Below are 18,194 nucleotides of genomic sequence, written 5' to 3'. Positions count from 1 at the left end.
CTCACTTAATTTCCTTTGGCTGCTCAGCTCTCACACAGTGGCTCAGCTGTGCTCCAATCCCTCCATATTGTGGCCAATCACATGCAAGGATATAGGATAATATCATTATGTGAAAAACAGAGAGGGTGATGGACGCGACAGTCAAGTGGAGCGTGCGTCTGTCCTCTCAGTACGTGAGTCAGCCAGTAGACAGCGGTGAGGAGGGCTGTGTGAGTGCATCGCAAAAACACATAAATATGCCTGACACCCGTAAACGAGGCAGCATCTGGCTGCAGTTTAAAGACTTTTTTTGTCTCGGTCTCGTCTCGACTTTGTCTTGGTCTTGACTCGGTCTGTCTTGGTCTCGATACCCTCTGGTCTTGGTATTGTCTTGGTCTTGGTTTAGGCGGTCTTGACTACAAGTCTAATGTTTATTATGTGTATTATTATGTGTTTATGTGAGTGTCAGTGTTTTTTATCTTGTGTTTTACCCCTTTGTTTCTGTACAGCACTTTAGGCTAACTTTCTGTTTTTAAATGTGCTACATAAATAAAATGGATTTGGATCTGTCTGGTCAGACTCAAACGCAAAACTCAGTAGTGCAAGTTTAGAGATTTAGTTATAATGCAGGTGAGGGTTGTGCTATTTACAGTCTTTCAGCAGTTTTTAGTTCAAAAGCTTCTTATTTACAAAATCCAACAAAGGAGCGTTTCCAAAACTGATGGGAACCACTGGGATGTCTTAAACAGAGGACAAGACACATTAGAAATCTTTGTGATGACAACAAGGACCACGACGTGCAGATCAGTGAGGAGATCTCTACCACAGTGAAACAAAGCTCAGGCAAAGACTGAATGTCACATCCCAGCATAGTCAGCTGTTTGCCAGATGTTTTGCAGGTGTTTTGCTTCAGGTGTGTCAGGGAGAGGGCAGAGATCCCACCAGCATTCTCGCCCTGTAAGGTAAAGCAGGGTAAGTAGACACACACACACAGAGCAATAAGCACACATACCAAGAGGGAGAGAGAGAAAAAGACATGGTGTATCTTATGTACTAACGGTGTATATATAAGTTTGACTATATATGGAACATAGATATATGTAATTATGTAGCAAAGACAAAAAATGATAAATAACTCTAAATATGTTTTATATTTTAGATTCCACCCTTTGCTTTGTTGACAGTGCTGCAAACCCTTGGCCTTGTCTAAATGAGCTCCATGATGTAGTTACTTGAAATGGTTTCACTTCACAGCTGTGCCTTGTCAGGGTTCATTCGTGGAATTTCTTGCCTTCTTAATGAGGTTACGCCATAGGTTCCGTTGTGCAGAAGTCAGGTTGGTAGCTGACAGCCCTATTTGACAACTGTCAGAATTCATATGGCAAGAACCAGGCAGCTAAGTAAAGAAAAATGACAGTCCTTCATTACTTAAAGAACTGAAAGTCAGTCAGTTCAGAAAATTGCTAAAACTTTGAATGTGTCCCCAGTTCCACATAGAGTTCCAGTAGCAGACACATCTCTACATCAGGCCTTTATGCTCAAATAGCTGCTAAGAAACCACGACTAAGGAAAAGCAACAAGCAGAAGAGATTTGTTTGGGCCAAGAAACACAAGGAATGGACATTAGACCAGTGGAAATCTGTGCTTTGGTCTGATGAACCAAATTTGAGATCTTTGGTTCCACCCGTGTCTTTGTGCAACACAGAAAAGGTAAACAGATGGTCTCTACATGCATGGTTCCCATCGTGAAGCATGGAGGAGGAGGTGTGATGGTGTAGGGGTGCTTTGTTGGTGACACTAGTGGGGGTTTATTCAAAGTTGAAGGCACACTGATCCAGCATGGCTACAACAGCATCCTGCAGTGACATGCCAACAGATCCAGTTTACGTTTAGTTGGACCATCATTTATTTTTCAATAGCACAATGACCCCAAACACACCTCCAGGCTGTGTGAGGGCTATTTGACCAAGAAGGAGAGTGATGGAGGGCTGCGTCAGATGGCCTGGCCTCCACAGTCACCTGACCTAAACTCAGTTGAGATGGTTTGGGATGAGATGGACCACAGAGTGAAGGCAAACGAGCCAACAAGTGCTCAGCATCTCTGGGAACTCATTCAGGACTGTTGGAAAACCATTTCAGGTGAAGGAGTGTGCAAAACAGTAATCAAAGCGAAGGGTGGCTATTTTGATGAATCTGAAATATAAAACGTGTTATGAGTTATTTCACACTTTTTTGTTTACTATATAATTCCATATATGCTCATTCACAGTTTTAAGCCTTCAGTGAAAATTTACAATGTAAATAGTCATGAAAAGAAGGTGTGTCTAAACTTTTGACTGGTAGAGAACTTGAGTGGAGTTAATTTAGAATTAACGCTACCTGGGCACACGTTTGGCTTGGTGGGTGAGCAGGCAATCTACTGCAGAAAGCAGCAGCCCCCTGCTGACCTTTAGGAAGAAAAACACATTACACACAAATGTATTGGCTTCTTTTCTTGGGAGACACAAGTGTTTTAAATTTTATCTTGAAGTCGTTTTTCCAAATATTTTGAATAGTTTGTTCGGATTTCGCCTGTCATTTCCAGGTTAAAGCTCTCTCCTGTTTCATTTCAAAAGGGTGTACATGAATTAACTGCCAGGGTGAATTGCCAAATGGCATCAACTGGCAAGACTTGCTTCCTGATGCCCTGTACAAGGACTTTGATTGGTAGCTTGAAGTGGGCTGCATTATTTACTGGCAGGACTGGATCATATCACATGTCAAATGGGCAAACAAACCAAAATAGGGATGAATGCCACTGTTTCCAGCAACAGACAGTAACAGACAGATTTGTAGAAAGCAAACATCTGTTGAGCAAAAAATAAACATGTTTCAAGGTTAGATGTTAAAGAAATTGTCACGTACAGCAGCAAAAGTTTGAGGTCAACACACACAGAAACACACATGATAACACAAATATCAAACTATTAAAATATTAAATATATAAAATTCCATGGAAGACAAAACAAGATTATAATAAGATTAATGCACACAAGACTGAGTAGTCAAAATCCAGTTTTTCAGATAAGCAACAAGCAAGAAGATACCTGCCACAGTGAAACAAAGCTCAGGCAAAGACTGAATGTCACATCCCAGCATAGTCAGCTGTTTGCCAGATGTTTTGCAGGTGTTTTGCTTCAGGTGTGTCAGGGAGAGGGCAGAGATCCCACCAGCATTCTCGCCCTGTAAGGTAAGGCAGGGTAAGTAGACACACACACACACACACACACAGCAATAAGCATAAGCACACACACACACACAGAGCAATAAGCATAAGCACACATACCAAGAGGGAGAGAGAGAGAGAGTATTTATGCCTGATCCAATTTTCTGCCTTCTTGTGGGACCCTTTGGTTTGTTTTGGCCTGAACAAATCAAGTATTCTGGAAAAAAAAAACCTTCCCTGATTTTAAACTGTGCTTTATTTTTAAGCCCTTTGGCGCCCTCTGATGGCCACTTTATAACTGATGAATATGACGGTCACTAGGACCCAGAGGAGCGCTGCAGTAGCAGGGAGACCCGGCATCATGGCGGATCAAAACAACACAGACGATAAAGGGAAGTTCTACAGTGAAATTTTAAGGTGTGTTTTTACCTTTAACGGTACCTGTGAGCGGGCTTATTCGCAGGGTAGCGGTATTTTCTCTGGTGTTCTCCCTCAGCGTCTGTTTGTCATTGAATCACTGTGGTCGGAACTCTCAGAGTTCTTGTGCACATGGTAGCACGGGTTAGTTTAAAGCTAATTGTTATCTTCAACGCGAATACGTGCTGAAGAGAAAACGCCTATAGTTTCATTAAAACGCACTGACGAAGCTGCACAGCTGTTTCCAGAGAAACACTGTTACTGAAATATTATCTGGACACGTTTTCTGAAATATTGACACTCTGTATTCGGCTCTCTGTCTCCCTCTGTTGTGTGTTTTGGTAAAAACAGCCGTGGGAGAGAGAGAAAGCATTAGGAAAGTTAGGAATTAAGTAACAGTAAAATATTTTTTGGAAGTCTGCTGTTTTTGTTTTTCTGCACACAGACAAAGCATCAGGGTGGAGTCCTTTTAAAACAAGTCTGGGCGAGATCCCGTGGCACTGAGTCACGACTTTATGACTCAGGATGGCACTTTAATTACACGCAGATGGACTTCATAAGTGATACTAACGTTATACACCAACATGCAAAGCCTGGAAAGTATGCCAGTAACTTGGGGACTGCTGCTTTCTTGTCATGATAATCTTTCACATCGATGCAGCTTTGCTAGAAAGATAAACAAGTTTTACAGTTACCTAAAACTCAGGTATGAACTGAACGTGGGCAAGAAAAATCACTTTAGTTAAATGAAACACAAATAAACTACAACAACCTGTGCAGCTCAAAATGCTTCAGATAACTGAGAAACAGAAACGGAACAAATTAGACAGCGAAACAAGTAACATGCAGTTCTTAGCAATGTAATGTACACAAAATAAAAGCTAAAAGCTGCTTTTTGGGACCCACGGGCCTGTCATGATTCGTAGCCTGGCACCATGTGAGACAAATATGATGTACAGAGACTAAGAAGTGCCTTAAAAACAGCTAAAAGGATTCTAAAGTCATTGCACAAACTAGCAGGCAGCCAGCATGTTGTAAAACTGGTGTTACGGTGCGTTCACGCGATAGAGGCGGCCAGAGCGTCAGGTTTACATGTAAAGTCAGTGGAAAGAGCGCGATGACACGCGATTGCGCGTCCGGTGAAAATTCGGAAGCAGATTTGCGTCGCGAAAACGCCTGAAACGCCTGAAACGCGCGTCAGTGTACCACGTGGGGCGCGTTTGGCTCGCGAAGAAAACCACGCGTGTCAGATTGTGTGTTGCATTTTGTGCACACGTGCGTATCGCGCCAACCGCTGGAGTTGGAAAATCTGAACTCCGGCGTCAAATCGCGCCGCAACAACCAATCAGGAGGCTGGTGATGTGGCTGTGACCTAGGTACTGACGCGCACTGTCCCGCTATTTTCCCACTGATGTACAAATACCTTTCCGCCAACAAGATAATGTGTTTATTCAGAGGACATCTGCAGGAGAAAGTGGAAGAGCCTCAGGGACACATATAATAAGGAGAAGAGGAGTGGGTCTGCAGCAGGATCGGGGAAGAGATGGAAGTTCTTCGCGGTCATGGGGTTTCTGGACCCCTTCCTCACCCCGCGGGAGACTAGCGGCAATATGGTGCGGACCGTGGAGAACTTCCCCCCCCGAGGACCAGGGACAGCCCGGAGAGGCAGCAGGGGAGTGTCAGTCAGAAGGACAAGGTTTACAGTGAATTAATGTAGGCAGTTAATTTATGCGTGTTGTCATATAGGAATATATTTTGTTTATTAATAAAACAGTATACAGTGGTCCCGCTGTTCACCCGTCACATTTCGCTGATTTTTGTTATTGCACCGTACAGCTTTCAACAATGCGCATTGCATTCTGCAGCCTGATTGACAAATCTCCTCCGTGCTGTGTCTCCTGCGCTTGCCAAACTTATCATGTTTGGTTTTGATAACCATCACGTCCAATAGAAAAAACAGCACAAAAACACTCATAACTATGACCCTCATTCGGAGATACACACCTGCACCGCGAGGGAAAAAGGCGCACGAAAGTGGCGCGCAGACGGAGAAAAAGCACAGCATAATAAAACTTCCTCCCACATTTCCAGTTCACGCGCGTCAAAATATGCAATTTTGACGCGCGATGGATTTTTCTTGGACACACATTGAGGTGCGAATGTGCACGCGTCAAATTTGGGGCGTTTTCGCTCGCGCCAATCGGCGTTCGGTGTGAACGCACCGTTACGGTGCGCACACACCGAACGCGATAGAGGCGGCCAGAGCGTCAGGTGTACATGTAAAGTCAATGGAAAGAGCGCGATGACACGCGATTGCGCATCCGGCGAACATGCGGAAGCAGATTTGCGTCGCGAAAACGCCAAAACCCGTAAAACGCGCGTCAGTGTACTGCGTGGGGCGCGTTTGACTCGCGAAGAAAACCATGCGTGTCAGATTGTGTGTTGCATTTTGTGCACACACCCGTACCGCGCCAACCGCTGGAGTTGGAAAATATGAACTCCGGCGTCATAAACACATCAGTGTTTATTCAGTGTCCTCTGAATAAACACATTATCTTGTTAGCGGAAAGGTATTTGTACATCAGTGGGAAAATAGCGGGACAGTAGGCGGGCTTGCTACCTTTTGCGCGGCTTTATCGGGTCAGTCTGAAAATTAAAAAGGAGAATGAATGAACTTACCAGGTTGCCCGATCTCCTCACTTCTGTGCCTCCAAGCTCGGTCCTTTTTATTCCTGTCTCGGTAGAAGTAGCAGCTGGCATCATACAGCTCTGGGTGATTAGCCACGGCAGTGATGAGTTTTTCCTCCATACTGAATGAAGAATGAAGGGCTTTGGTTTGATCTGCCCCTGTGACCTGGTTACAGCCACGTCACCGGCCTCCTGATTGGTTGTCGGGCCGCGATTTGACGCCGGAGTTCAGATTTTCCAACTCCAGCGGTTGGCGCGGTACGGGCGTGTGCACAAAATGCAACACACAATCTGACACGCGTGGTTTTCTTCGCGAGTCAAACGCGCCCCACGCGGTACACTGACGCGCGTTTCACAGGTTTTGGCGTTTTCGCGACGCAAATCTGCTTCCGCATGTTCGCCGGATGCGCAATCGCGTGTCATCGCGCTCTTTCCATTGACTTTACATGTACACCTGACGCTCTGGCCGCCTCTATCGCGTTCGGTGTGTGCGCACCGTCTGGCTGCAGTTTTGAATCAGTTGTAGTTGATATGAAACATTTTTGCATAGCCCAGACAACAGAGCATTACATGAGTCGAGCCTCAACTTCTTCTTCTTCTTCCAGTTGCTCCCTTTGGGGAGCACTGCAGCGGCTCGTCTAATGAGTTACTGAGAGAGAAAAGTTACCTATGTTTTTCATGTGATAAAATCCAGATTTAGTGACAGACCTCACTGTGGCCCTCACGCTAAGATCTGATTCAGCAATTGCTCTGAGGTTTCTTACTCGTTGGCTCGTAGTTCCCAGCATATATGGCTTAAACAACGATGTTATCTGGTCGCATTTTCTCCCCCCAAAAAACTGCACCATTTCCCTGCTGCTCTGCATGAGCGTTATTGTGCCCTGCTGTGTTTCTGTTGAGTGTCTGTATCAGTTAGAGCAACAAGATAAAAGAGGGACTCCAGAGTGGGAGGTTTAGAGTCTGATTCTCCTTGTGTTGAATATTTTTCTGGAGTTTCTTCCTCTTCTGCTGATCAAGAATGGTTTTGTTATTGCATTTTATTAAAAGGAAAATATGAAACACTTGCTGTACACCGCCTTCCTCTTCCCCGGCACAGATTATTATTTAAAGCTGTTTTTCAAACTGAGACAAGAAAAGACTGTCAGCTGACAGTTATTCACACGTTTACTGTGTTCTAGCAGAAAGCTTCCAAAATAATGGAGAAGGACACGTTTTTTCACAGAAAAGATGCTCACTCTTGAAAGAAAGCCCCCCTCAAACACCTCCAGCACATTTTGTTTCAGGCTCCAATCTAAAAGCAGTGTAGTGGTTTTCCTTCTCAGTGTTTCAGTGGCAGTAACTGTGATCATGTGTGCATCAAACAGCTGAGCCATGTTATCTTTAACAACTTTCAGCCCGTCGGAGCTGTTCGCAGCTCGCTCCCGCAGTCACAAAATCCCCGTCAGAGGACAGAAGGACTTCTTCCCCGATGACTCCGACGAGCAGAAGCAGCGACTCGAGCAGAGCCTGAATGAACACTGGAGCCTCGTCTCAGAGGAGAGAGTGGAGAGGCTGTGAGTACTGCTCATCCCCTCCGGAGGGATTACTCATCAGGCCCAGCTTTGGTGGTGCATATAAGAATTTGGCTGTCTAATATTCACCTGAGTTTCAACATCCACAAGCTCCATTCTTAGCTTAGACAAAATAACATTTAGATTGATGGGTGACCATCGATGTTGACTACCTTTCTGTCCTTGAAAGGAGCTGAAAGCAGCCACTATTTGCAGCTTTTCTGGACAAAATAAAAGACTCAAGAAGTTTATTGTCATTTGGTATGGTGTTACCCAGCCTGAAATGAAATACTGTTTCTTACCAGCCTCTACAGTGCAACAAGCAATACAGTTTAAAAAGAATAAATACAGTTTAAAAGAATGAGTTTAAAAAAAGAGCAGCAAAAAAAGGCATAAATAGCATAAAATCTAAGTTCTGAAACAAACTCCAATCACATTTCTTTGGGTAGATAGCAGCAGTCCTTTCACAGAAGGGGATGGATAAATTAGGTAAATGTGCACAGTGATGGATTTAAAGCTTTTCTTGTGTTTGTGTGAGTAGATTTTTAAAAATCCAGTAAAATAAATGAAAAATAGAAACATGATTCCAGACAAGAAAACCTTGAAAGCACCATGAATCCTAAAAACAAGAACTGGGTAACACCAAAATAATCCAGGTGGATAAACAGCAATAATACATTTGACTTTTAATCATTTGCAGTGCTGAGTGAAGTGAACGTTAACGTCTTTTAGGTTTAAAATCTTAAAGGTTTTTCAAAAATGAGCCCAAATCTTTGCTATAAGGCCATCAGGTGGACACACACACACACATACAGCAACATGTGTTTGTGTGTGTGTCCTGATGTGAGATGGTTTCCATCTGTTTTAATCCACAGGGGAAACCTCGTGAAGGGCGAATGGATTCCCAGCGAGCAGATTGTGGAGCTTCAGTCTCCGGCTGTGAGTTGCTTCACTGTCACAACATCACCTAGAAAAAGCTGCTGCGATAGCTCCTCCTCAGTCGCTCCTCCATAGTTGCTCCTCCTCAGTCGCTCCTTTGCTGGATCTTTTCTTATTTTTCCACAGGGGAAGTTCTGGCAGACAATGGGCTTTTCCGCAAACGGGAAGCAGTGCCTGCTCCCCGAGGAGGCTCTGTACCTGATGGAGTGTGTGAGTTTGCAGATAAAACCTGTTGCTGCGGTACAGTTTTCCTCCTCGGAGCACATAATTAGTCCTGTGTCTGTGTTGTTATGGGAACAGGGAAACCTGCAGGTGTTTTATCAGGACCTGCCCCTCTCCATCCAGGACGGGTACGAGAAGTTTCTGTCGGCGAACACCGTGAGCCTTCAGCAATATCAGGTGCAACTTTTACTCCAGCACACCTGTGAAAATGTCACCTGTGAAATGAGCTAACGACTCTTTTTCATCACAAAGGTGTTTGGGCATTTGAAGAGGCTCGGCTATGTGGTGCTCAGGTTTGATCCCAGGTAACATTTACCCTTCAGTCATTTAAGGTAATAAAGATGATTGAGCATCAGGGATGGCAGCGTTAGTGTATCTATTAATATATGAATCGGCCTCGGAAAGTTAAGTATGCGTGGGAACAGCCTCCGTAGGTGGATGTTTGTGTGTTTGCAGTTCTGAGTCGTCGTCCTATGCGAGGCAGCTCAACCTGCCGCAGTCACGTGACCGAGCAGGGAGGACGCTGAAGAGGAAACGCAGCCTCAGCCCCGCCCCTTCCTCCACCCCCACTGCGACGTGCAGGTAAAGAGCTGCTTTGCAATCTGTGAAACTACATCTTAGTAACAAAACCTGTTATTTAGCTGTTGCCTTGTACAATAAAAATGAGGAATTGTTTTTTATTATTATTATATCAGGACTCTTAGTTTTCTCTGTAGCTACAAAAAGAAATCTGGATGCCTCCACATGAAAGCTGAGTCTGTGCTGCTCTCTGCTGGACGGCAGTGTGAGCTGCTAATGTTTGTTTCATAGTTCAGCGTGATGAATGTGGTGCATTTAAGTGACCGATTATAGTCGCTGTTGGTCAGTTTTTTGTTTCTAAGCTTAACATGTCACCTCAGTCTGTTAAAACAAAAATATAAGAAGTCTTATAAGAGGTTTCTTCTGTGTAGCCGTGCTGAAGCTCAAGAGGAATGCTCCACTGAGAAGATGGAGGAGGATAAATGCAATGAAGGCGAGGAAGATAAAAAGCTTCCGGAGCCTCCGGAGGCCCAGAGTTCAGCAGACGAGGGCGGGGGCAGGAGCTGGTGGATGACGGATGTTCTCGGGGACTCGGACAAAGATTCAGGTCATGGCTCCAAATCTGTCTCCTCGTGCTGGGACTTCAGCTCCATCTCTTTCCCTGACCTGGGCTCCACCTCTAGGGAGCACTTCCCCGGTGGCCTGGCCCCTCCAGACCCCTCTCTGCTGCCCGGGGATTTGAAGGTGGGTTTCTGTGACGTTGGCGCCTGGAGGCAGAAAATAAACTTGCGGCAGGTGAAGATGTCAGCCAATGAGCAGAAGAAGGAAAAATACAGGCGGCGGTGGGACGTCAACAAAAACAGAGAGGTTTGTAAAAACTAAAGTTATCAGAGGAACTGACGATGAAATTTAATTTATACGGAGCTTCCTTAAAGGTACGGCGGTGCAGAAACTGGGCGGAGTATCAGGAGCTGATGGCGAGGCGGAAGGGTAAGCGGGAAGGTCGACCAGCACACCTGTGGAACAGGGAAGTTACTCCGTTACATGACCCGACACAGCCAATCGCCACAGGTGAGATCACATGACCCTGAAGGAGATTTTTATTTAAATGTTTTTTTAGTGTTTTGTGTGATATGAGGTTTTTTTTCCAGGAGAACTTCTGGAAAAAATCAGCGTGATTAAACCGACTCATTTGCTGGAGGGAGCGTCCAGGTATCCAGGATTTGTTCTACTCACATGAGCAGATGTGTTATTTTTAACTCTGCTGTTAAGATTTGATCCACATTCAGTGACCAGTCGGACGTTTTTACCCCTCAGTCCTACAAAGCTGATGCGCACCCAAGTTCGTGAATGTGATAACTGGAGAAAAAGGCGACGTAGGATTTTGGAATTAATGCCAGAGGTGCACCTACGGAAAATCTCAGACAAGACCTTTTCTGAAAAACACTTAATTTTATGCCAATGGTGCAAGTCTGCTCAATCAATTTGCACTGCATTTTTTTATAATGGAAGAAAATACCGTTTTTACCGAGCCTGACCTCTGACCTTCAGTCAATGATCTGGATACTTTTGTTCTGGTAGTTGTGGTTGGGCAGTGACTGAATCCCCCAAAATCTCCCCCGATACTTTCAGATGTTTGGTTTTCTGTTTTCTGGAGCTGGATCTGAGACTTCGTGTGGGGTTATATAATCACACTGGGTTGATTTTGAGCGGTGACGCCGTGCAGCCTCCGTCTGTTTACTGTGATTAGAAAACATGAACTGAAAAGAAACGAAGTCATTGCTCACTCGTCTCGCCGGTGTCACATTTTGCCGTCTTTAATTTACAGACCATAAAGTCCGTGGGCGTTGTACTGATGCAGTCAGCGTCATTCAGGATGACCTTGTGCTTTGTCCTCTCAGGTTAAAAGATGCGGATGATTGGAGGATTTGTTTCAATGTTTACCAGCCCGACACGGTGGCCGACTTCAAGAAGAGCAACCCGGGGAAACCGTACTCACGCATGTGTGTGTGCAGGTCAGCAACCACATCGCCGCCCGACGGCGTATTTATTCAGGATTAGTTTGTTTAAAGGAAAAACAAAAGATGCTTCACTCAAATTAAATGAATGTCCCGCTAGCTGAACATGAATGGAGCCTTTCTCTCTCCTGCTTTGTGTGATTCTAACCACTAATAACTGCTTAATTATTCAGAGCTGTGATAAAGCAGCAGCATTTCTCAAGCTGGCTCAACCAATCGAATTATTTTAGTGTCTAAAATATCTTAACTGTGGTTTTAGATACAAAATTATAAATATTTATATACAGTTTAAATATATATATTATACAAAAAACACTAATTGTGCAGAAAGCCCTAATCTGTGACAACTTATAAATCAAATCTTTATTCAGTCTTTTCCACAGCAGAGTATAAGAAAACTGATAACTCTGTGATACTTGGATTAATAACAAATTACAGTGAAGTCCTCACAGTCAGGCTGTTTTTTCCTGCTTTGTTATTTTTGTGTGTGTCGTCTGTGTTTGGAGATGTTTGATGGTTCAAACATTTTCTGCAGGAATACTCAAAATTCGAAGCTTCGGCAGCAGCAAATCATTCTGCTGTCGGTCTTTCAGCCACGGTTCAATGCAAAATGTCACAGTGTAGAGATTAAAAATGTAAAATTACAATAAAATTAAAACCTAAAAAAAGATGAAAAACTTCCATTTTGTGTGCAGCTTTCTAGTATTCTTACCAGTTTCAGTAAACTTTAAGGAGCTGTAGAAGAATTAGACCAATTCATGGTGGAAAATATAGTAAACTATGGCTGGGTCCACTTGGTTACTGTTCGCTTTGCTGTGATCTCATAAAACTGACAGCTTTGCTGTGACTCCCTCTCTGCTGTGTCCCAGTTTCCATGATCCCGTGCCCGACCTGCGAGCCATCAAGCTGCTGGCCTATCAGAGTGGAGATATCCCAGTGGTCATAGCTGTGGTGGACTATGGAGACATATCCTTCTACACGTTCAAAGACTTCCAGCTCCCGACTGATGTTTACCCCTAAGAGCCCCCCCACCCCCACCCACCCGGGACTTTTTAATAAACCTCTGTTTGCTGGACTGGCTGCATTTTATGTGATTTATGGTGGAAAGATGGTTTTAGTAAAAACAAACAAACAAAAATAACAACTGTGTTCTGACAGTGTTTGCATACAATTTGGCTCCAGTTTACCTCTAAAGGCAATTTTATTAATCATCTTGACTCATAGGTCCTTTATGATGATGAAAACAAGGGATCAGGAAACTTTGTCCACATTATGGATACCAGGATCTCACCTGGTACCTTCCCTCTGGGGCAGGGTTTTTTGAGAGCCCCTGGTGGGCTCCTCGGTGGGCTGTCGGCTTTCTCACCCGACGGCACGTACACGGCATCAGAGCTGGAAGCCCACAGCTCACAGATTCTGATGTGGCGGGTCCGCGCTTTGTGTTTACGGGTTTTTTGCGCTAGATTCTGAAGCTGCAGGTTTCATCTCTCTCCAACCGAAACTGACTGAACCAGCAGCAAAAGAAGATCCAAACTAAGCTTCACATTTCGCTTCACATAAACATCGTCATGGATTCCCTCTGACTTTTGCTGTTTTGCTTCCACCACGATAAAATGACACTTCCTGCACAGCGCTCTCTCTCTCTCTCCTTTTTTAGAACTTCTAACAAGAAAGCCTCATTTCTGCTGTTCGATACCGAAGAAATGTAAACTTTTTAAAATGATGCCAAATTGCAAAACACTTAGCTGTGTCTCTAATAAAACCTTTGTACCTTTGCTCTGCTTCACTTCAGCAGCATCAGGTAATGTTCATATGTTGATTCTTGGTTTTCTTCCGTTTTTGTTCTACTGCAGAATATTTTTAAATTTATCTGCTATAAAAAGTCAGGGCAGGAAAATCTCCTTCATGTTTTTCTGTTTTATCCTCAGTTACTTTGACACAGAGGCATCTGCTGTGATGCTTACACCTCTGATGAAGTCTCACAAGTGTCCTTACTGATAAATGATCAGAATTATATTTCTGACTGTCTGAGTCAAAATGTCCCCAAATCAAATCGAAATCGTGGATCGAATCGTATCGGGACCATGTGAATCAGAATCTAGAAATCAGTGACGATACCTGGCCCTACCCGTCTTGGCTGGGTTTGCTTCAGTGTCGCCCCTGCCTTGGTTCGAGCCTTGTCCCTTGCACACACAGATTTCTTGTCAGAATCCTTTGATCGGTTATATACTGTAGATGACAGTTTTAGATTGAGGAACATCATTTTGAAATTACTCCCCAGTTGGTAGAAGCAGTTCTTTTGCAGATTGATGAACCTCTGCCTCTCCAAGCTCTTTTTAATCCAATCATCTTACTGACCTGCTGCCAGTTAACCAGCTGTTTACTTTTAGAGCCTTTTGTTGCCACATCTCAGTTTTTGCACACATGTTGCTGCCATCAAATTCAAAATGAGCTGATTTTTTTTTTTTTTAAATAAAATCATACATGTTTTCTTTGTTCTGTTGGGAATAAAATATGGTTCTATGAGATCTGCTAATCACGCCATTGTTTTTATTTCCATTTTACACTTTAATCCGATGTTAACTTTGGATTGAGATTGACCTTATTACTGTTCTAATTATCTAATTAACATTATCGTGTTTAAAAAAGTGGTTCCAAAATCAAAGTTGTATACAAGATATGCAAGTCAGTCTTCACCTGGATGTCTAGACTTGCTAGACTTTGTTAGAACTGAAGACTTTTGTTCAAGATAAACCTTTTATCTCTTTGTTGATTTGTACCTGGCCTGGAGTGCGGATCATCCAGAAAGCTCTGAGTAACATCATTTTGCACGTTCCTTGACTAACTACTGGAGCTTGCTAGCTACACTATCTGGCGTATTGAGTCACACCACTTTCATATCAAACATCCTTGAAAGAGTAGTTGTCAAACAGCTAACAGATCATCTGCAGAGGAATGGCTTATTTGAAGAGTTTCAGTCAGGTTTCAGAGCTCATCACAGCACAGAAACAGCTTTAGTGAAGGTTACAAATGATCTTCTTATGGCCTCTGACAGTGGACTCATCTCTGTGCTTGTCCTGCTAGACCTCAGTGCAGCGTTCGATACTGTTGACCATAATATCCTATTAGAGCGATTAGAACATGCTGTAGGTATTACAGGTACTGTACTGCAGTGGTTTGTATCATATCTATCTAATAGACTCCAATTTGTACAAGTAAATGGAGAGTCCTCTTCACACACTAAGGTCAATTATGGAGTTCCACAGGGTTCAGTGCTAGGACCAATTCTGTTTACATTATACATGCTTCCCTTAGGCAGCATCATTAGAAGACATAGCATACATTTTCACTGCTATGCAGATGACACGCAGCTCTATCTGTCCATGAAGCCAGGTAACACACACCAATTAGTTAAACTGCAGGAATGTCTTAAAGACATAAAGAGCTGGATGGCCGCTAACTTTCTGCTTCTTAATTCAGATAAAACTGAGGTTATTGTACTCGGCCCTGAAAATCTTAGAAATAGAATAGAATAGAATAGAATAGAATTCAACTTTATTGTCATTGCACATGTCACAGGTACAGGGCAACGAAATGCAGTTTGCATCCATCCAGAAGTGCTTTAGCCGCGATATAGATATATTACAATATATATTAGCAATAATATAGATGTGTAAGTATATTACAGAAATGGGTCTATTATGGTATGTTATAATGTACACGGTGTGAATTATGTTATGAATATTCTATAACTATAAGTATGTACAGGCTGTAGTGAGTACAAGCTATGTACAGGATATAAATATGAAATAAAAACTATACAGAAATCTGAGATATACAGTTATACAGAAATGTGAACTATGCAAGTTATAAACAGTTGTAGGATTGAAAAATTATCATATGTACAGAATGATATTCACACAGAACTATACAGTAGTGCAGTTAGGATAATTGTGATAGTGATAAAGTGCTAGTGGTTGTGGGTGTGTGTATGTTCAGTCCATGAGTTTAACGTGGGTCAGATGTCAGGAGGCAGAGTTCAGGAGTCTGACAGCTGTGGGGAAGAAGCTGTTCCGGTACCTGGTGGTCTTAGTCCGGAGGCTCCTGTAGCGCCTCCCAGAGGGCAGGAGGGTGAAGAGTCTATGTGATGGGTGACTGGGGTCTCTGATGATTTTCCCAGCCCTTTTCAGACACCGCTTCCTGTAGATGTCCTTTATGGCAGGAAGTGGTGCTCCGGCGATGCGCTGGGCAGTTTTCACGACCCTCTGCAACGCCTTCCGGTCCGAGGCGGAGCAGTTCCCGTACCAGACTGTTATACAGTTGGTCAGGATGCTCTCGATGGTGCAGCGGTAGAAGTTCACCAGGATGTCTGAGGACATGTGGTTCTTCCTCAGAGTCCTCAAGAAGAAGAAGATATGTTATGGTAAATATGGTATCTAAGCAGATTCTTACTCTGGATGGCATTACCTTGGCCTCCAGTAACGCTGTGAGGAACCTTGGAGTCATTTTTGACCAGGACATGTCCTTCAGCGCACATATTAAACAAATATGTAAGACTGCTTTCTTCCATTTGCACAACATCTCTAAAATTAGAAATATCCTGTCTCAGAGTGATGCTGAAAAACTAGTTCATGCATTTATTACTTCCAGGCTGGACGACTGTAATTCTTTATTATCAGGATGTCCTAAAAACTCACTGAAAAGCCTTCAGCTGATCCAAAATGCTGCAGCAAGAGTCCTGACAGGGACTAGAAAGAGAGAGCATATTTCTCCTGTTTTGGCTTCCCTTCATTGGCTTCCTGTTAAATCCAGAATTGAATTCAAAATCCTGCTCCTCACATACAAGGTCTTAAATAATCAGGCCCCATCTTATCTTAATGACCTTGTAGTACCATATCACCCTATTAGAGCACTTCGCTCTTGCACTGCAGGCCTACTTGTTGTTCCTAGAGTATTTAAAAGTAGAATGGGAGGCAGAGCCTTCAGTTTTCAGGCCCCTCTTCTGTGGAACCAGCTTCCAGTTTGGATTCAGGAGACAGACACTATCTCTACTTTCAAGATTAGGCTTCAAACTTTCCTTTTTGCTAAAGCATATAGTTAGGGCTGGACCAGGTGACCCTGAATCCTCCCTTAGTTATGCTGCAATAGACGTAGGCTGCCGGGGATTCCCATGATGCATTGAGTTTTTCCTTTCCAGTCACCTTTCTCACTCACTATGTGTTAACAGACCTCTGCATTGAATCATATCTGTTATTAATCTCTGTCTCTCTTCCACAGCATGTCTTTATCCTGTTTTCCTTCTCTCACCCCAACCGGTCACAGCAGATGGCCCCGCCCCTCCCTGAGCCTGGTTCTGCTGGAGGTTTCTTCCTGTTAAAAGGGAGTTTTTGCTTCCCACTGTCGCCAAAGTGCTTGCTCATAGGGGGTCATATGATTGTTGGGTTTTTCTCTGTATCTGTTATTATAGAGTATACTGTACAATATAAAGCGCCTTGAGGCGACTTTTGTTGTGATTTGGCGCTATATAAATAAAATTGAATTAAATTGAATTGAATTAATATTTGAATTCAGGTGTATGAACTGAAGCACCTAGCCATGCAGTCTGCCTTTACAGACACAAGTCTGTGTAATAGGAAGCCACCACTGAATCACATCAGTTTGCACAGACCGTCACACTAACCATCTGATGATGAAATTTAGGTCACTGGGACCCAAGTGGACTCATAGATGCGTAAAGTATACTCCATGTTTAAGTGGTATTATTGCAAAGTGGAAGCATTTGGGAACCACAGCAACTCAGCCATGAAGTGACAGACAAGGTTGCTGAAGCACACACATAGGAAAACTCTACGCAGTTCCAAACCAGTTCTGGGAATAACACTGGCACAAAAACTGTGCACCTGTAGTTTCGTGGTATGGGTTTCCAAGAACTCTGGAGCAATCGAAATGTGCTGTATGGCGTGACCAGTCATGCTTCTCTGTGTGGCAGCCTGATGGATGAGTCTGGATTTGGCAAATGCTAGGAGTACATTACCTGCCTGGCTGCACTGTACCAACTCTAAAGTTTGGTGCAGGAAGGATCACGGGGCTGTTTTTCATTGGTTAACTTGTGCTTTTTATTTCCATTCAAAGGAACTTTAATACTTCAGCTTACAGAAACCAACTCAGTGGAAAGTTAGGGGAAAGCTGTTTATTGTTCCAGCATGACTGTGCTCCAGTGCACGTGCCAAGTCCATTAAGACATGGTAGGATGAATGTGGTGCAGATGAGCTTGCACAAAGCCATGACCTCAACTATATTAAATACTTTTTCTGGATGTAAAAAATCCGGCAGATATGCTCCGAAATCCTGCAGAAAGCATCCCCAAAAGAGTGGAAGCTGTTATAGCTGCAAAGGGGAGACCACACTCTATATCCATACCTGTGGATGATGGAGGTGTTCCAATATTTTTGTCCATAGAGTGAATATGATAACAATCTGCCGTCAGACAGCCAGACAAATATTGACTTTTATCTGGATTGTTATTATGATTGAGACCGAAGACATGATGCTAAATAAATAAAGGATCAACATTAAATGAAACCTGAAACCTGAAACCTGATGTGATGACAATGACATCACAGTAATACAGATGTATTGTTGTCAGGATTATAATTA

General features: G+C 43.4%; 1 protein-coding gene and 1 long non-coding RNA gene across 2 annotated transcripts; one reads left to right on the top strand and one right to left on the bottom strand.

Moving 5' to 3' along the window:
- Positions 1-579: 579 nt before the first annotated feature.
- LOC109201879 (uncharacterized) lies at positions 580-3,415 on the bottom strand. The gene is made up of 4 exons (XR_002061802.2): positions 3,305-3,415; positions 3,066-3,201; positions 2,359-2,426; positions 580-934 (listed from the first exon to the last, which is right to left on the bottom strand). It is a non-coding gene; the product is annotated as an uncharacterized LOC109201879 (long non-coding RNA).
- On the top strand, positions 3,360-13,032 carry tsen54 (TSEN54 tRNA splicing endonuclease subunit). The gene is made up of 12 exons (XM_003442487.5): positions 3,360-3,601; positions 7,684-7,842; positions 8,715-8,778; positions 8,905-8,988; positions 9,079-9,177; positions 9,253-9,305; positions 9,457-9,582; positions 9,951-10,386; positions 10,455-10,590; positions 10,671-10,731; positions 11,421-11,534; positions 12,407-13,032. Exons 1-12 carry the CDS (start codon positions 3,486-3,488, stop codon positions 12,555-12,557), a joined length of 1,599 nt encoding a protein of 532 aa, XP_003442535.2. The 5' UTR covers positions 3,360-3,485; the 3' UTR covers positions 12,558-13,032.
- Positions 13,033-18,194: the final 5,162 nt, after the last annotated feature.

The sequence above is a fragment of the Oreochromis niloticus genome, linkage group LG4, assembly GCF_001858045.2.
Source record: "Oreochromis niloticus isolate F11D_XX linkage group LG4, O_niloticus_UMD_NMBU, whole genome shotgun sequence".
NCBI lineage: Eukaryota > Metazoa > Chordata > Actinopteri > Cichliformes > Cichlidae > Oreochromis > Oreochromis niloticus.
The sequence above is the reverse complement of the archived record's forward strand: the minus strand, read 5'-3'. Positions and strand labels throughout refer to the sequence as shown.

What these genes read in the sequence shown, in the direction of transcription:
- tsen54 (XM_003442487.5), top strand. Translation starts at nt 3,486, where the DNA reads ATGAATATGACGGTCACTAGGACCCAGAGGAGCGCTGCAGTAGCAGGG. An exon ending in GAGGAGAGAGTGGAGAGGCT is followed by an intron (nt 7,843 to 8,714) that starts GTGAGTACTGCT and finishes TTTAATCCACAG; the next exon opens with GGGAAACCTCGTGAAGGGCG. An exon ending in CTCTGTACCTGATGGAGTGT is followed by an intron (nt 8,989 to 9,078) that starts GTGAGTTTGCAG and finishes TTATGGGAACAG; the next exon opens with GGAAACCTGCAGGTGTTTTA.